Consider the following 19,048-nt stretch of genomic DNA (forward strand, 5'->3'; position numbering starts at 1 on the left):
TATGAATGATGCATTAGAGGAATCATTCCCTATATTCGGAAGTGACCTCCTTCTGGTAACTCTTGCAACCAAGCTGGTGCCAAACATATTGCTCTGCTTTCCTTTGGACCACGTCAACAAGAGCAAGACTTGTCTTGTCATCTGGGAAGCCCTGGACCTCCATACACACTGCCCAGGCTTGCAACCCAAGGGAGGCCACTTAGGTTCTGCTCACACAGCAATTTGACTTTACCCCAGAGGCACACTCCATTGCCTCTTGAGAGATACGGATGCCGACAACAACATCATATCCAGATTTGGGGATCCAGGGTGCCTAACTGGAGGTGGTGCAGCAGAAAGGTATCAGGGATGAGCAGAAAAGCTCTTTGCACCATCCCCACAATAAACAGGTGGAAACTGAGAGGTGCGCATGCTGCTCTGATGCTGTCAGAGAAGAGGAAGAGGAAGAGGAGGAGGAAGAAGAAGAGGAAGAAGAAGAGGAGGAAGAAGAAGAAGAAGAAGAAGAAGAAGAAGAAGAAGAAGAAGAAGAAGAAGAAATTTATTATTTATACCACGCCTGTCAGGGGTTCAGGGAGAGAGGCACAGATGAGGGAGGAGACTGAGAGCGAGGGGGAAGAATCCCGGAACGAGGAGGAGGAGGATGACAATGACTTGAGGGTTTCCATGAGTCTTTCAAGTGAATCGGAGGATTCCCAAAAGGGGGCGCCCCTGGTCAGGCCAAGGGGAGCCACAGGGGGGACTCGTCAGGAGCAGGGGAGCAGCAGGGAAATCCCGAGTGGGAGTGGGAGATCGGGGCCGGCTTCCCCGCCGGAACGGAGTGAAGAGGGTGGAGTTCCCAGTGTGACAGACGAAGCAGAGCAGGAAGCAGAGAGGGGAAGGAGATCGGGGCAAGACGTCCTGCCGGAAGGGGCGGAGAGTAGTACAGAGAGTAGTGTAGCTGTCAAGAGGAAGGTCAGAGGTAGCGAACGCGCGCCAAGTTCAAATGTGGAGGCGCGCGGAAATGCGGAGAGCCCGGAGGAGGAGCCTGGTCCCAAAGCACGGAGGAGGGGGGAGCAGGCGTCTGGGGACTCAGCGTCAGGGGAAAGCAGGAGGGAAGGAACCCAGGGGGGCAGAAAGACCCTGCAGAAAAGGAAGGACAGGAAGAGGTGGACCAGCAGAAGCCTCTTAAACTGGTGTGGAGGCGGGACTGATTCAGAGGGGACTTCAGCGGTCTAAGCGTAACAGACGTGGGGCTGCGCGCCTCGGCTGTGGAGCAAACAATGTACTTCAATAAAGACTTTTGTAAATAAAGTGGACTTGGTGTTGGTCTCTTGTGAGCTGGGACCTGAGGCGGCCCTGACAACGCCCATCTGGCTGCGTTTCTCCAGCCACTCTGGGCGGCTTCCAACAGAATATTAAAATACAATAGTCTATTAAACATTAAAAGCTTCCCTAAACAGGGCTGCCTTCAGATGTCTTCTAAATGCTAGGTAGTGGTTTATCTCTTTGACATCTGATGGGAGGGCGTTCCACAGGGCGGGTGCCACTACTGAGAAGGCCCTCTGCCTAGTTCCCTGTAACCTGGCTTCTCGCAGAGAGGGAACCACCAGAAGGCTCTCGGCGCTGGACCTCAGTATCTGGGTAGAACGATGGGGGTGGAGATGCTCCTTCAGGTATACTGGACCTGGAATCTCCCCAGGAGCTGAGAGTAGCAAGCTGCTTGGAGGCTAGACCAAGTCAGTTTGATGCCCGAGGAAAAGGATAAGATAGCACCACATAGACACTTCCTTTCCGCTTACAGAATCCCACCAGGCAGGCAACTGAATCTTACTTCTCAAATGGCAATCGGAAATGGTAGAATAGGAATCACATGGGGAATGATGGAGGGCCCCACCCTCAGCACCTGCTGTTTGGGGCTGCTGCCTCGTATGCCAAATGGGAGGGCTGTCCTCGGAGTGACAGCCCCACCCCCAGTCACCTGCTTATTTGAGAGGCTGTCGCTTTTCCCCTTCCAGGCTGGGGACGAGTGAGGTGCAGACACGTGGCGCAGACACATCCCTCAAGACAGATTCTTTCCCTTTCCAAAATCCTGTCACTGGGTGAGGGATTGCTACAGAGGCATTGCCACTGAAAGGAATGATGATTGGGGGCAGGAGAACAGGGGCATGTGTCACGAGGTGTGTGTCCCCTCCCCCAGAAGCCAAATCTACACTCCTAATAATATTCTCTTGGAGATTAAGGAGGCTTGCTCCCTAGCCTAAAGGTAAAGGGCCAGTCTTGCCAGACTCTAGGGTTGTGCGCTCATCTCACTCTATAGGCCGGGAGCCGGCGCCGTCCGCAGACACTTCCGGGTCACGTGGCCAGCGTGACAAGCTGCATCTGGCGAGCCAGTGCAGCACACGGAACGCCGTTTACCTTCCTGCTGGTAAGCGGTCCCTATTTATCTACTTGCACCCGGGGGTGCTTTCGAACTGCTAGGTTGGCAGGGGCTGGGACCGAAGGACGAGAGCGCACCCCGCCATGGGGATTCGAACCGCTGACCATGCGATCGGCAAGTCCTAGGCGCTGAGGCTTTTACCCACAGCGCCACCCGCGTCCCATGCTCCCTAGCCTATTCAATGACAATTCTCCTTTTTCACTCTCTTCTTATTCCCTCCCCTGTTACAAAGCAGAGGTTTTTTTGTGTCCCTGAACCAGATATCGCTCTTGTTGTAAATAAAAGCTATATATCAATCCACAGTTCAGCAGGTCTCCTTTGACATCACCAGGAAGCAGCAGGTTAAGGAATTCATGGTGGCTTTTTTCTTTCACGGTCCTTAGACGTCCAAGGAACCAGCTGCTGTCCCGAAACTGTGCCCCCTCCATGTTTTTCAATACAGGCACAGAATTTCCCCCACAGAAAGCAAATGTCTTCTCTATCTAGCTATTGGAGGATTTACACACATGCTTCATTGGCTGTGCGATATACTTAACAGGTAGTAATAATAATTAAAAGAGAACAGTTCTCCATCATCTGTTTTCAGTCGGACGAAAGATCTCTCCCGTGGCACATTTTGGTTTTATTTTTCGCTTTTGCTCTCCTGTTTGCAGATGACACAGGTTGCCCCAGCAGCCAGTCCGTCTCTCCAGTTAAGACTCCTCCTGATGCTGGAAACAGTCCAGTTGGTTTTTGTACAGGCAATGATGGAGGAGACTACACAAGGAAGAAATTTAATTCGGGAACAATGGGGGATGGAACTCAACAGCCGGCTCGATATAAGAAGGAAACAAAGACAAGCTTCATAAAGCCAGGTAAGATCACTTTTGAGTCTCTGGATTTGTCAGTGGCACTTTTGCTTTGTCTCATAGCAGGTGATGGTCAGAATGTCTCTAAAATTGCGTGCGATACCCACTGCTTGTAAATCAGATACTTTGCCTACATTTACATAGCTATGTGGATTGCTAGATCTTTGCAATTGTTTAGATGCAATGATGCAAAATACTACGAAGTGTTGTTTTTAAAAAACAAACAGAAAATTACAGATGAACAAAAAGGTGACAGTGTCATCCTATGGGGCCTGGTGCAGTAGTTAGAAGATCAGGAAGCCTTTGAACACTTTGATTGATATACAAAGTTCATTTGAAGCCTTCTAGGAACTGCCTGGGGTTTTTTTTGTCATTTTATTGTCATTGTCTCATCATTCGGGGGTGTTTTGCTGCTAGGATGAAAAGATCTTTTCTTTCTGCTTTGAAATGTATGATACTAGCTGACAAATGGTCACATTGTTTGGTTTTTCTCATCTGTCTATTAGTTAATTGCCTTGGATCTCTTCCAAATTTTGTATTGTGGTGTTGGTTGGGCTTTGGCCGACCTTGTTTCAGCTAAGATCACTAATCTCAGTAGAAAACTTAATGAAAAAAGACAGCTTCAGCCCGTTATTATCACTGTTCTCATTACGATTGTTTAAATTTATATACCGCCCTTTGTCATAAGACCACAGGGCAGTTTATGACACCGAACACAAGTGTCAAAATGTAACATAATATCTATATAATATAAAAACTGAAGCAGTCAATTATAGTCAGAAATACGTAACAGAATGCAGATTCTAATAAAAGGCAGATTCCCATAACAGCAAAGGCATAAAAAATTAGCTGCGAGAAAATCAGCTGCAGGGTATCTGAAATACCCCCTATCCCAAAGTGCAGAAATATACCGAATTTTCTCTCTATCCAAGGCTTAATCCTGGCTCCCACAGAAAATAACAAAGCCTTCCAGGTCTCACCTGTGATCTTTTCTTCCATCTCCCAGTCTCTCACTCTAGGAATTATTCATGGGTGCATACTGTTCTATTTTTGAGTTAACTTTCTGCAAGTGCAGGGGAGATAGACAGAAATGTGTTATTGTGCATGTGTCCCAGTTTGGCTGTATCATGTACAGTAAGTTCCACGTTTCTGAACTGGGGTGGGGGCTGGGAATCCTCCTGGAACCGCTCCTAAGTCTGGATGCCAGACATTTCTTCGCTATATTGTGTGGCTGTAAACCACCTGTGATGAATAAAGTCAGGGCAGTAGCAAAGCAAGCACCCTTTTAAGCGTCAAGAATGCTTCTCGTAGAAATTGTCGTCCCCCCCCCTTTTATTTTAAAAAAATTAAGCTGCTGCTCAGCTAAAAGCATCCCAAGCAGCTAACAAAACACATGCTAACAATGATGCAAAAGCAAACATAATGCTAAAACTCAGGGGGTTTTGAATTTTTAAAAAATGGCAACCTATAAATACTAACTAGCAGAAGCAAAAATATGAAGTGGTTCCAGATGCACTTCAAAAAATGAAGACTTCCAGAGAAAGGAGGTCTTTGCCTGCGTTCTAAAAGGAACATAGGCGGAGCTAGTGTCCCGGGGGTGGGGCGGTGATGTCACCCCCCCCCCAGGGATGACACCCAGGGCGGACCGCACCTACCGCACCCCCTGCCTCCTCCAGTGAAAAGGAAAGTCCCTTAGTGAGGGAAATAAGCAGCTTTGCTGCTGCTGTAAATAAGGCTTCTTCCATGTCTTCAGCTTGCTATAGTTCAGACAACGCTTTTGTCAGGCAGGTAGGTCCATATGAGAGCTGGCAGCTATCCTGTGCGCAAGGCTTTCTCCCCTTTTCCTCTGCCTGCCTGTCCCTCCTCAAATCTGCTCTGAAATGTCCTTGCACTGATCAGCGGTGGAGCAAGCCAATCAAGTACTTGTAACCTGTGCCCAGGGGCGGGGCCAGCCGCCCACCGGGGCGGAGCAAGCTGGGGCAGGATGCTCTGTGGGGCCTTGGAGGAGTCTGCCTGCCTCCTCCCCCTCAGCCACCCTACAGCTGAGGAGGAGGCGGCGGGCAGACCATTTGGGGCAGCGCACCCAAGCCACCACATCACTCCTGGGAGAGACACATGGTTCGGGCGTGCTGCAGGCCCTGTGGTGAGTGCCACCCGGCATTTTGTCACCTCCCTCAGTGGAGACACCCAGGGCAAGCCGCCCCCACCGCACCCCCCTTCCTCCACCCCTGGCACTGATGGGACCCTGACTTAACACTACACCAAATGCCTGGGTCCTATGTTTAATGGCTTTTCTTCTTGGTTTCACACTATTCAGCGCAAAGTCAACCAATGTGTGATTAAGCTAGAATTACTTGAGATTTACAGCACAATGCTATCCCTGTCTGCAGGGAAATTAGTCCCATTCAGCTCAGTTGCATTGCATTGCATCACAGCCTTCTCCCTCTTTGGGGAAACTCTAGGTGTTGCTGAACTACAACTCCCATCAGCCCCAGGAAACGTGGCTAATGGCTTGGGATGATGGGAGTTGCAGTTCAGCAATATCTGGAGGGCCAAAGGTTCCCCACATCTAATTTATTAGGATTTGGACTTTGATGTGTGTGTTTTGAGACATGGTTTGGTACTGCAGCTCCGCGGGCCTCTCCAAACAGAATGAAAAGATTATGAGAAAGTTGACCAATCACTTTAAAGGACACTGATTGGCATTTAATGCTTTCCTGTTTAAGAGACACGGACATGACTTTGCAGGAAGAGCTTGTGATCTGTAGGAAGTCACGCAAGGCATGATACTTCACATTCATCCAAAAGTTTCATATTCTGTTCTTGGAGGAAAACATGCTTGGCAAAGTGTTTTGTAAAAATGACATTTGTAATGTTTTGCTTGGATCGCTGCTCTTTGTTCTCACTTTGCTGCAAAGATCAGCAAATTGGGGGGAATAATGTGTTTGCTGTTCGGACGCAGATACAGAATGTGCTAAGTTGAATAGTGCCTTTGTCATGGGCATGGTTGAGTGGCTTTTGGGATAACAGTTATGCATTGACCTATTGTCAAAGTGAAAATGCTGCTTAGTCCATTCTTACTGGAGATTAGATTTTGAAGATAGGGTTATGCTGTTTCACCACTGATACTGAGAAAATTGTGCTTTTTTGAGAGGGTGTGTGTGTGTGTGTGTGTGTGTGTGTGTGTGTGTGTGTGTTTTCCACTTCATTTGTTCTTGAGCAGAAAAAAATGTTGACCCTGCTTTCATTTCCATGGAAAAGGGGGTTGATGATCTTGCCAGTTACTTCTGTTGCCACTTATTTTATAGCAACTGTCTTTGCTCTTCTGCAGAAGGAAAATTTGGGAGAAGGCACATTTACAGTGGTGCCCCGCAAGACGAATGCCTCGCAAGACGGAAAACCCGCTAGATGAAAGGGTTTTCCGTTTTGGAGGTGCTTCGCAAAACGAATTTCCTATGGGCTTGCTTCGCAAGATGAAAATGTCTTGCGAGTTCCTGCAGGGTTCCCCCCCCCTTTTCCCCAAGCCGCTAAGCCGCTTATCAGCTGATCCGCTAAGCCGCTAAGCCGCTTAACAGCTGATCGCTAAGCCACTTATCAACTGATCCGCTAAGCCGCTTAACAGCTGATCCGCTAAGCCGTTTAACAGCTGATCCGCTAAGCTGCTTATCAGCTGATCGCTAAGCCGCTTATCAGCTGATCCGCTAAGCCGCTAAGCCGCTTATCTGTTGATCTGCTAAGCCCGCTAAGCCACTAATAGCGCTAATCCGCTAAGCCACTAATGGGCTTGCTTCGCAAGACGAAAAAACTGCAAGACGAAGAGACTCGCGGAACGGATTCTTTTCGTCTTGCGAGGCACCACTGTATATCTATGTGTGTCTTGTTGTTTGCTGTCATTTGCTCTGGCTCACTTAATTTCATCCCACAAGTCCAGTTCTATTTGTTCATACACGACACTGAACACAGGGACAAGGTATCTCTTCATATGTACAAATGCTTCTGTAAAACAGTATACACTTGTTTATTTATTTATACAGCTCAACTGTTGTGTACAGAGGTATGCAGACTATACATTGGCGGAACTTTAAATGTGAATAGCTGTACAAGTGAACCGCTCGATGGTTTGTCTACAAAGGTGCACAAGATTGTCCACACATTCAAGGTGAAATGTGAACACTCCTTGTTTCAATTCAAGAACACCACTTTTTTCAGTTCTGCCTTTTGGCTGTTGCCTCCAGGATGCTAGTGTGATGCTTCACAGCTTGTCTTCTCTTTCCCCAACAGAAGTTGGGCTCCGGATATACACATGTGGCAATACTTGACAGCATTGGTACTAGGGTGGCCTTGTGGCCTAATTTACAGAGGACTGTCCTCTGCCTGAAGAGTTATCTGGTCCACCTCTGATGCAGAACCAGAAGAATGTGCCTATCAATGCTAAGCACCTTGACAGCACACTGAGCAGGCATATCGCCCATCTGCCTTCAGTCTTTCCCCCAATGGAGAGATGAATTGCATTTCTATTTAAATTACATTCATGGTTTCTATTTTTTTCTGTTATATAATTTTTATTAATTTTCAATTACAAAAATCCAATATGTGCCATATTATATTAATACCAAATGGCAATAACAATTCAAATACAAATCAATTACGTAGCCAATTATAAATTTCGTGTAGCTTCCTACGTGCTGTACTTCAAGGTCTGATTCCCTTTAATTTTGCCTCCAGACTATTGCTCAAACCAAATACAATCCATTCTTGATAAAATCCCTTATACCGTAGGCACAATTCCTAGAGTTGCATCTATAGACCATACAGCTGCATCTTTCTGGGCTTGGGCCATAGCTTTGCATTAATAATGCCCCAGACTCAATCCCTAGCATCCCCAAGTAGGACTGGGAGAAAACCCTGTCTGACATCCTGGGAGATACTGATCTGGATAGAGCAAAGGTCAGACTCAATATAAGGCAGCGCCCTGTGTACCTACGTAGATATAAATTAGCATGTCAAATTGCATGCAAATTTCTGTCCCCTTTTACTTCCCTTGCTTTTTTAACTGCTGATACGTAAGTGGCCACCCTGAGGGATATGTCTTGCTAGATGGAATGACATTGGCCCTAAAGGCAACAGAACAACCCCCAAGTGAAGAAGGACTCTTAAGATGAGATGGACAGATATTCAGAGCTATATGCGTTTTCTAACATCAGTTTGCCTCTTCCCAGTTACTGTATTTTGCAGAATGATGCTGCGTCTACCACCAGTTGCTCCTAACAAACAGCATTGTCTGGGTCCTTACACGCCGTGAACCTTAAGGCAATGGCTTCCTGTTCAGTCCTTTGTTTTCCTTTGCACCTTCTTGAAATGGGTAGTGCCCCTTTTGGTAAGCCAGCCTGCGCATCGCGATAATGTGCTGTGCAGATTCCCCCGAGAGAAGGAGATGCTGCTCATTTGCTGATAGGCTCCCCGTTCGTCTCAAGTCTGTTGCCATGGAGCTGGATAGCTTTGCTTACTTGACCTGCTAACTTGAGGAGTTATTAAAGGATCTGTCTCCATGGATACGCCTGCACGAAACTATATTCCACAGAAGGCATAAAATACACACATCTCTCTGCAAAATGTGCTCTTGTTTTTTTGTACAGTGATATACTTTCACCTTTTTCTGAAAGCTTAAGTAAATACACCCCCTGAAATGTAAGCAATGAGATAGACACTGTTTCGGATATCTTCCATTTCGTGTTGAAGGAGACACTGGTGAATATTAAAATACTGTGAAATGATGAGTCTAGAGATGTTGAAGCTGAAAGTTGCCTTTTGTGAGTGGGCGAATTGGGTTTGCCACCATATATATAAACACCATTTTCTGTGTTCTGTCTTTGAGACAATATAAAATGAGCAGAGAATGGGAATTAGGGTAGAACTAAGCAGAGAGAGATGGTGGAATACCAATAGAGAGGAGATCAGGGATGTAGTGGCAAATTCAGGATCAATTCATGGTAGCCATAGCCATGTCCCCTCTCAGCTACACCCCTTCTAAGATCTTGCAACCTAATGATACCATTATACCATAATAATAATAACTCGGATTGCCTTGCAACAGTTTCTCCATGCCTTTCAGCTAGATCTACTATTTTCTGTGCCTGCACATGGGCAATGATTTGGAGTGCTCTGATATCTTCTTTCGAAGTGACTTAAATTGAAACAGAAGCACCCAGTGCTTCCAGTGCTTCTAAATACTGTACTTCTCTCTGGAGCACACAGTGGCTAAAAAGCTCCCCTTGGTTTGATGCCTCTTGCAGGCTAGAGACAGGGTCTCTGCTACAGAAATAGTCAAAGGTCTTCAACCACCTGCAATCCCAGACACTACTTCACTCTGTTCAGCTGCATTCAGTAGCATACATGCATACATACATGTATGTAAATTGCTTTGCAAAAAAAAGTGTTTATTAGGAGCAATTAGCAGTGAAACGCTGATGAATGAGGACTTTAAAAATATTTGTGTGTTCAGACCCAGAGACCTCCCCCCTAAATAAAGACACATTTGACTCAAATTTTAGTTTTGGTTTTTGGCAGAATTTAGGCCACAACTTTATTGATTACAGAAAAGTGAGTGGTTGCATAGGCTCTGGTTCGACTAGCTCCCTACACCCTTGCAGGTAGCGCTGACCCAGGTCAGCTAAGGGTGAACACCTGAGGCAGGTGAAAAGCCTGGGAACAGACTCTGTTCACTCCCCAGATGCTCCCCTGGACTCAGGCACGGGCACAACCCCCTTACGGGGGTTGACCAAACCAAGTTGAGTCCCTGGATTCCTTTAACAGAATACCCTTCACATAGGGATGGCGAGACCGTTCTCCCATCCCTATTACATGAACCAGTGCCTATCCACAACCTTACAAGTTGTGACAAATTGCTACGCAGCAGGCGAAACCCAAATGGCTACAGCCAAGCAGCCAAGTGGGGAAAATTCCTGCCGTGCCCCTGTCCCAACGACAGATGACACACAACGGCACAGCAAGGTCAATTGTAAAATGCCCTAAAATTAGGAAGAGGTGGGCAGGTGTTCCGATGCATGAGCCGAAAGAGGAAGCTCTGGGACATGTGCATGGTTTTATATAGGTCGCTCGATCCGTTTAGACTGCACCCCATTGGCCAGATTAAACCCAGCAACGAGGGGCCTACCAATCGGGTGTTGTGGCTATCCAATAGACCCACCCACAATCAGGAGGTCCGTCTCCAGGTCTCACCACAACACGTGCCCTCTTTTAGAGAGGACAAGATATATCACAAACTGATGTGGAAATGCACTGAATTTAAGGTGGGGGGGTGTATGGAACCGAGATTAAACCAAACCTGACAGATTCACTCATTCCTAGTTCCAAGTGCTCAGCTCTTTAAAAAGAAAAAGAAAAAAATGGGACCAGATTATTTATTAACTTGTCGGCATACAGCCCAGCTACAAAAGTACTTGGCTTGAAATGGCTTGGAAGAGCTCCTAAGTACATCTGTTATTGTTAAAATGTCCTTATATGCTTGCAGCAGCTGCCTACTTGAAACTGGCATGAGAGGCCGTCGCGCAACAAAGTTGAAGGTAGCACACACCACCTCCAGTTGTGGTCCATAGAAGAGACATGCTCAATTTCAACAGAGTGACAATTTGTGATTTCATGCAAGAGCCTCTTTTCATAGTGTGTATCCCTAGCAGGGAGATTTGCCTGCCGTCCAAGCTCTGTTGCAGTTCTTTGGAATTAGACATGAATGTGACGCAGTCCCTGGGACAGCAATACTGTTTGGAAGTACAGCAACTTCCTCTTTCCCCTTCGCTTAGCTGTGATGACATTGAGCCAACAAAAATATGTAACCGGTGCCATAAGCACTCCACACAATCTGCTGTTTATTTTAGTAGGTGGAAAAGGTTGACCCGGAGCATGGTTTTACAGCTCGTTTGATTACTTCCATTTTTTCTCTCATCTCCTTTGCTGAACTCTCCTCCTTTTGGCCCCACAATACATCCCCCTCCCACACACATTGTTGTAGAAGACACCTAGTCCATATTTAAAATGTCATAATATGTCTAAAGATGGAGAATTGAGGGGGACTAGAACTACTTCTTCTATCAGGTACATCAGAAATGGAGGACCCTGTGTTCCTCTAGATGTTTTCAGACTCTATCTCCCAGCCAAAATGGCCTACAGCCAGAGATGAAGGTGTTTGTCATCTCAACAATATCTAGAGGGCAACAGGTTCCCCATCCCTGAAGTACATCTTTATACATGTTTAAAACCCTACCAAAGTAAGTGAGATTTAAAGCTCAAAACCCATACCCCTCAACTGTCCCGCTTTGAGTGGGACATCCTGGAATTACAGAAGTATTCCGGCTTGTGACTGCATCACAACAGGATGTCCTGTTTCAGCTCCCACAAGAGCACATCCTCCAAAGATGCCTGTTTGGGAGGGCCATTCTCTTGCGCAAGTCACCTGGCTTCCACAAGAGCACAGCCCCGAAAGACGCACACCCCGATTTTTCTCTGCAACATGTTGGAGGGTATGCAGATCCCATGTGCGGTGGCATGAAAATGGGAACACTGTGGGACTTTCTTACTTCTCAGCAATCATATAGGACAGGGCAATCCAGAAGTGAGAGGAGGAGGAAGAGCTAAAAGGCAGATTGACCCCCTTTTTATATATCCTTCTGGGTGTTTGTTTCTTTTAAACAGTTTCCCCCTTATTCATTCCAATGGGAGGGAATTAAACCTCACAGACTCCAGGGCTGGCCTTCATTACTTTCCAGTGTTTATGTGTTGGGGGCTGGGGGAAGAGAAGGGCTTGGGATACTGCAGACCCACAGCTTCTCTTGGCATGCCCTCAGAACATTTCCCCTTTGCCCTTACCAGTGTTGAGGCGCTGGTTGCAAACCTTCTTGCCACAGGGACGGGAACCCTTTTGAGAGTGAGGGCCATGTTCACTTCCTGGGGCCAGATAATGGTGGTGGGTGGGGCCAGAGACAAATGTGGTTTGGGCAACGACTCTACCTTTCATACAGTAGACTAGTTTCTTCACTCTGACAGATCCCTCTCTATCCTGAAATGCAGGCCGGAGGCTCCCCATCTCTGTTTTATAGCAGTGGCAGTGTTCCCAGTGTTCCTGTGACCCCAGGGCCATAGGATTGCTCTCCATGCGAAAATAACTCTGAACTGGATTGCAGCTATGGCATTTGCAGATAACAAGCCCTCTAGCAGCATGTCTCAGGTGTTTTCTGAAACTGATCCAGCAAGACAGTTGGTTAGTGCTGTTCCTGCCGAAAGGAATGGAATCTGCCCCAACAAATTACTTCACACCTTGGAACATATTCAGCATCTTATTCCTTCTTAGAATCATGCAGTTGGAAGGGCCCACGAGAGTCATCTAGTCCAACCCCCTGCAATGCAGGAATCTTTTTGCCCAACGTGAGGATCAGACCCACGACCCTGAGATTAAGAGTCTCATACCCCACCAACTGAGCTATGTTAATTGTATATTTTTTAAAAAAATGTTTCTTCCCGCTTTTGATTTTTGGTTCAATAAATGGCTCAAAGAAAGAAAGAAATACATGGGCCAGTAACCAGGGAAGATGGTGTAGAACCGGTGAGAGGTGTTCCACCAAGTGGTCCTGCCCAAAAATATGCAGCTGTATTTTGAGCTAGTCAGAGTTTCTGAACAGTCTTCAGAGGCAGCCCCCATGTACATTGCACTTCAGTAATCTAACAACAAGGTTTACCAAAGCTCTAGTTGGTGTGTGGGACGCGGGTGGCGCTGTGGGTAAAAGCCTCAGCGCCTAGGGCTTGCCGATCGAAAGGTCGCGGTTCGAATCCCCGCGGCAGGGTGCGCTCCCGTTGTTCGGTCCCAGCGCCTGCCAACCTAGCAGTTCGAAAGCACTCCCGGGTGCAAGTAGATAAATAGGGACCGCTTACTAGCGGGAAGGTAAACGGCGTTTCCGTGTGCGGCTCTGGCTCGCCAGATGCAGCTTGTCACGCTGGCCACGTGACCCGGAAGTGTCTGCGGACAGCGCTGGCTCCCGGCCTCTAGAGTGAGATGAGCGCATAACCCCAGAGTCTGTCAAGACTGGCCCGTACGGGCAGGGGTACCTTTACCTTTTACCTAGTTGGTGTGCAGGCCTCAGATGGTAAAAGGCCCTTATCCTGCCTTGGAAGATGAATTTTGATATTTCTTCTTGTGTACTTTTGTTTCTTATTGGTCTTATGTGTTTTAAACTTGTATTTGTAAACCACTGTGGACTTTTTTTTTGGAGAAGTGGTATACTTCAAATAATAAAGGAAATGAATGCTAGAGTCAGCCTATACTTATTGTAGACCTGGTGGAAAAGTAGATCTCGGCTGTTTCAAAACGTCTATATTGTAAAAGCCAAGCTTTTAAAAAAATTCCAAAATAACGTTTGCATCCTTTTTCTTGGCTCGTCAGTTTTGAGGAAATGTGAAGAAGCTGAAACTGATCCACCCTTAACATTTTGCAAAAGTGCAGGCTTGGTTTCCAAATTCCAGTGGGAGAGGCAAGGAAGGATGGCAGTGATTCACCACATCAATCCTTGAGCTACGGTTTCCATCAGACATTTACTCTTCCCTTTCCTTTTCCAGGAAGTGAAGCTGATTTTAGCTCCTCAAGCAGTACAGGCAGCATCTCAGCTCCTGAAGTCCACATGTCTGCTGCTGGAAGCAAGAGGTCATCCTTTTCTCGCAAGTACGCAACAGCATCTTTGCCCAACTCCCAGCCTGTGAATGTAGCTTCTGTTGAAGATCGGCTTGTTTTGGTTTGGGTGTGGAGGATAGAAGTTGGAGGTGGAGGTTAACCAGGAGCCCTCCCTCAATTCATTTCTGTGTCCTCATGTGTTTGCAGATGTGTTTTGTGGTACAAACCAGAATCTGACATCTAGGTGAGGGCTGATATCTAATGCAGAGATATTGCTTCCAGGGGTGCCCAAACTTTTTTCAAAGAGGGCCAAATTTGATGGAATAAACATGTGTGAGGGCCGACCAAAGTTGAAGTTGTTGAGCTTTTTTTAGGCTTTTACCCCACGAGACAGACTGCCACAGGGGCTGGATTAGGCCCTCAAAATGGACTTTGGACATGCCTGGCTTAATACCATCATGTCTAAGCACTGCACAACAAGGCTACAAACAAGATAAAATCTGTTTACATCGATCATAAAATGTGGGGGATCAACACCTGTTGAATGTTGCTCAGCAGCAGAGAACTAGCTAAAGGACATGGATGAGGAGAGAAGATACCTCTAAATTTAATGGCAAATCATAAAAGGCAGAAGTCATTTAAAAATTAAAAGACGAAATTAAAAGACGCCTGCTCCTTGGGAGAAAGGTGATGGCAAACCTAGACAACATCTTAAAAAGCAAAGACATCACCTTGCCAACAAAGGTCCGTATAGTAAAAGCCATGGTTTTCCCAGTAGTGATGTATGGAAGTGAGAGCTGGACCATAAAGAAGGCTGATCACTGAAGAATTGATGCTTTTGAATTATGGAGCTGGAGGAGATTATTGAGAGTCCCGTGGACTGCAAGAAGATCAAACGCATCCATTCTTAAGGAAATCAGCCCTGAGTGCTCACTGGAAGGACAGATCGTGAAACTGAGGCTCCAATACTTTGGCCACCTCATGAGAAGAGAAGACTCCCTGGAAAAGACCCTGATGTTGGGAAAGATGGAGGGCACAAGGAGAAGGGGACGGCAGAGGACGAGATGGTTGGATGGTGTTCTTGAAGCTACCAGCATGAGTTTGATCAAACTGCGGGAGGCAGTGGAAGACAGAAGTGCCTTGCGTGCTCTGGTCCATGGGGTCACGAAGAGTCGGACATGACTAAACGACTAAACAACAACAACAACAGAAGTCATTTAAAAACAGCAGTGGAACTTAGCATTATATTTGGTTGGATAGAATTGTTTTCTGCTTCTGTCTGCCTGGCTGCTTCTAAGGAGGCAGCCAGGCAAATCTCTACATGAGGGACAGGCAACTATCTAGATGTTGTGGAACTTTAACTCTAGAGTTACGAGCTTCAGCCAGAATGGGCCACTGGTCGGGAATGATGGGAGCTAGAGGATTCCAAGTTCCCCATACCTGATCTAAATGTTTTAAGTATGCCACAAAAGAGGCTGTTCCTCAGTGTTCAACACATTCCATTTTGCAAGCCAGCAAAGCAGATAAAAAACACACAATTAGGATTCAAAACCAGGGAAGCAGCTGGACGTATAGTCCCTTAACTGTACCCTGTCAAAGCAATTAACCTTCGTCCTCTCTGCTCAGCACACATTTTTGGCAGTAATGTTTTGCCAGTGCAGCATGGGCTTTGCAGACGGTTGAAAGGTTGTGACACTGGTGTAATACCTCTGTTGTTGCATACTAAAGGCTACGGGAGCCTCTGATGATTGGCTGAACTTGCCTTGTGTCACAGAGCAGGGAGAAGCAACTCTGGCAGAGTCAGAGGGTCAGGCCATCCGGAAAGGGCTAGAGGAGGACTAGGAGAAAGAAGAAGTAAGGTCCTAGGGATACAGAGGCATTGGAGGAGGGAGTTCATACTTAAACGAGAAGATACAAGATTTGGAAAAGCAGTAGCAACAGAGTGGATGGGCACTGCAGCTTCTTTTGCAGCAGTACTGCTTTATGGCAGACTTCACTTAGGGCAATTTACTACATTCTGCAGTGCGCACTCTCCATGTGTGTATTGTGAGATCATGATCTAGTAAGTAGGGTTGGGCAATATCTGATTTCAACTTTGTGATATATCACCAGCTAAACATTGCAATATACTGATATATTACAATGTCTGAAATAAGGATGGAGTACTGTAGAGGCATTGGCTGGCTGCAGAGTTTTCCCCACATTGTGATTTTTGCATAGCACATTCACAATATATTGCCAAGTCAAAAATGATGAAACCAATATCATGATATGGACTTGAAACTGATTTTGGATGATATATCACCCAGCCCTAACACACATCATGATTCGCAATATATTGCCAGGTCAAAAACTATGAAACTGATATTATATGAACTTCCAACCGGTCTTGGACAATATATCAATACATCGCCCAACCTTTGTTGTTTAGTCATTTAGTCGTGTCCGACTCTTCGTGACCCCATGGACCAGAGCACACCAGGCACGCCTGTCTACCACTGCCTCCCGCAGTTTGGCCCAACTCATGTTTGTAGCTTCGAGAACACCGTCCAACCATCTCGTCCTCTGTCGTCCCCTTCTCCTTGTGCCCTCCATCTTTCCCAACATCAGGGTCTTTTCCAGGGAGTCTTCTCTTCTCATGAGGTGGCCAAAGTATTGGAGCCTCAGCTTCACGATCTGTCCTTCCAGTGAGCACTCAGGGCTGATTTCCTTCAGAATGGAGAGGTCTGATCTTCTTGCAGTCCATGGGACTCTCAAGAGTCTCCTCCAGCACCATAATTCAAAAGCATCAATTCTTCAGTGATCAGCCTTCTTTATGGTCCAGCTCACACTTCCATACATCACTACTGGGAAAACCATGGCTTTAACTATACGGACCTTTGTTGGCAAGGTGATGTCTCTGCTTTTTAAGATGCTGATCACCCAACCTTACTAGCAACCAACTCTTTCTTAAAAGCATGTACGTATGGTGTGTTTTTTATATATACCCCCACTATGGCGAAGCTGTGCAGAATATGACTTTTTCTAGTTCATTACAGAACATTCTCCTGGTTAATCACAGGAGCTCCTGAGAACAATTTGCTCTGCCCTGGCAATGCAACGAACATATGCTCAAAACATACAAGCTGCTATCCTTGCTTACAGCTATGAAAACAAGCCCCAGCAAGTCTTGGGCTTCCACATTTCTAGGGTTGCCATATTTCAAAAAGTAAAAACCAGGACACCCCGAAAGTCATTGAGCATTTTTTTTTTACAAAAATCCCAAAACCCCCCTCAATTTTTTGATTGACTTACCTAAGATCCACCTGGACTGTGGTTCATCTTAACTATGGTTAGTTGAAACAAGTGGACTTCATAGACTATGGTCTGAAGTTGGCTCATTTCCACTAACTATAGTTAGGATTATTCATGTGCCAGAGTTTGGATGCTGCTGCAAGCTGCAATTAATTTAAAATCAAAGTGAAAGTTTCTGAACTCCCTTGAGGCTCGCTGAGGGTTTATTTTTTAACTTGAAAAGCAACTTTGTGAAGCTGTGATTTTGAGTGTTGGTTGGCAAATGCTCCATCCTTTTTCCACTGGCCATTTACCCCACTCATAATCAACCCCTGCTCTCCTCCTTCCTCCTGCAGGTTTCTAGCTCCATAATTTAAATATACCTGGAACTGTGTGTGAGGGAGACAGCTTGTGGGGGACATTTTGCAAAGAAGAACATTACCCTGAACTCTTCAGAGGAGAAGCAGGATAAAAATGCCATAAACTGGCAAAGCTTAATACCTGGAAAATGCCCCTCTTTTAGACAATAAAATAAAATAAAATCCACTTTCCCCTCCTTCTAACAAAATTCTCCACTGAAAGAAGCTTGATACCATAATGAAACAAATTTGCTGGAACTGGGAACTGGATTAACTTCAGTCGCACAAGTAACTTGGTCACCTTCATACAGTTTCTCCTAAAAGAATTGCACCCTAGGATATTTGAGTTAAAGCTATTTATAATGATATTTTAAAAAAGAAAAAGGAAAAAAAAGTTATTTGAGCAAGGAAGTGAAGAGGGGGAAACCACAGAGGCAAGCCTTAAAATCCCCTCGCTCAAGCTCCATAAAATATCCTTTTCAAATACATCCTTTGAGCCAACAAGGCAAATTATGCTTGCCAAAAATATCTCTGCTGCGCCATGTGTGCAAAATGCAAACAGGTTTTTTCTTCTTCCTCTTTTACTGTTTTCCTCCACTTGCCACATTTTTAGAGTCTTTAAAAATATATATATACTATTTGGTTTTGGTTCCTGTGCAAGGGCAAGGTGCAGTTGTGAGAGATTTGCTCAGCGTATCAGTCCAGTACAGCTGTCTAGCTTCCACGACAGCTTTCCATTGTGTCCACATAGGCAAATCAGAGTGGAGCTAACCCAACCACAACCTTGGGATTTTGCCTTGCTGCAGCACAACTCATTCCACCATCTGGTCTGTATAAAGTGTTCCGTGCAAAGAGAGAAGGAAAACCAGTTCAAACGCTTTCTAAATTCAGAGCTTTCTGCCTCGTGATTTGCGGTGTATCTCCTGCGCTTCCTCTGTCTTTCCCCCCTTTTGCTCTCAGCTGTTGCCGTCTTTGATCTTTTTAAAAGAAACGGTTTTGGGGTTGTTTGTTTGTTTTACGTCCAGTAGGAGGTGAACAACAGGTTTGACAGAGCCTGCTTTAGAGACTTCCCGTGCTGCTAATTTCCATTTATACTATTAACCTACGGTAATTTGTATTCCCTCCTCCCCCCCACACACACATTGGGTAGATCCCATGTCAGCAGATGCAGTGGTGAAGATCCTTTGAATTTGGCTAGCTCTCTTAAATAATAATTAAAAAGGAGTGAAAAGTTCTTAGAAAGTAAAACAACAAACATGGCTTTTACAGTATGTTCTCCTAGAAAGTGAGGTTTTCAGATGCTATGCCCTCTTATTTTCCAGCTTCATTTTGCAATATTTACAATGTGTAGATAGAAAAGTTGTTGTTTTAAAAAGCATTTAAATTAGGATGATGTGTATAGAAAGATAAACATCTGAACAGGGTAAATAGGTTTGGGGCAGTAGCAATTTTACAACATCATGGTAAAAGCCTGCAG

The 19,048-nt window shown here is 45.8% G+C and overlaps 1 protein-coding gene across 4 annotated transcripts in view; it reads left to right on the plus strand.

Moving 5' to 3' along the window:
• SYBU (syntabulin) overlaps positions 1-19,048 on the plus strand; it is a 47,720-nt gene that overhangs the window by 19,841 nt on the left and 8,831 nt on the right. For all 4 annotated transcript variants that reach the window (XM_028736273.2, XM_077932762.1, XM_077932763.1 and 1 more), the window contains 2 exons: positions 3,070-3,270; positions 13,888-13,990. In XM_028736273.2, the coding sequence (XP_028592106.2) occupies positions 3,070-3,270; positions 13,888-13,990 (304 nt within the window). The remainder of the gene's footprint in view (positions 1-3,069; positions 3,271-13,887; positions 13,991-19,048) is intronic.

This window comes from Podarcis muralis, chromosome 8 (genome assembly GCF_964188315.1).
Source record: "Podarcis muralis chromosome 8, rPodMur119.hap1.1, whole genome shotgun sequence".
NCBI classification, from domain to species: Eukaryota; Metazoa; Chordata; class Lepidosauria; order Squamata; family Lacertidae; genus Podarcis; species Podarcis muralis.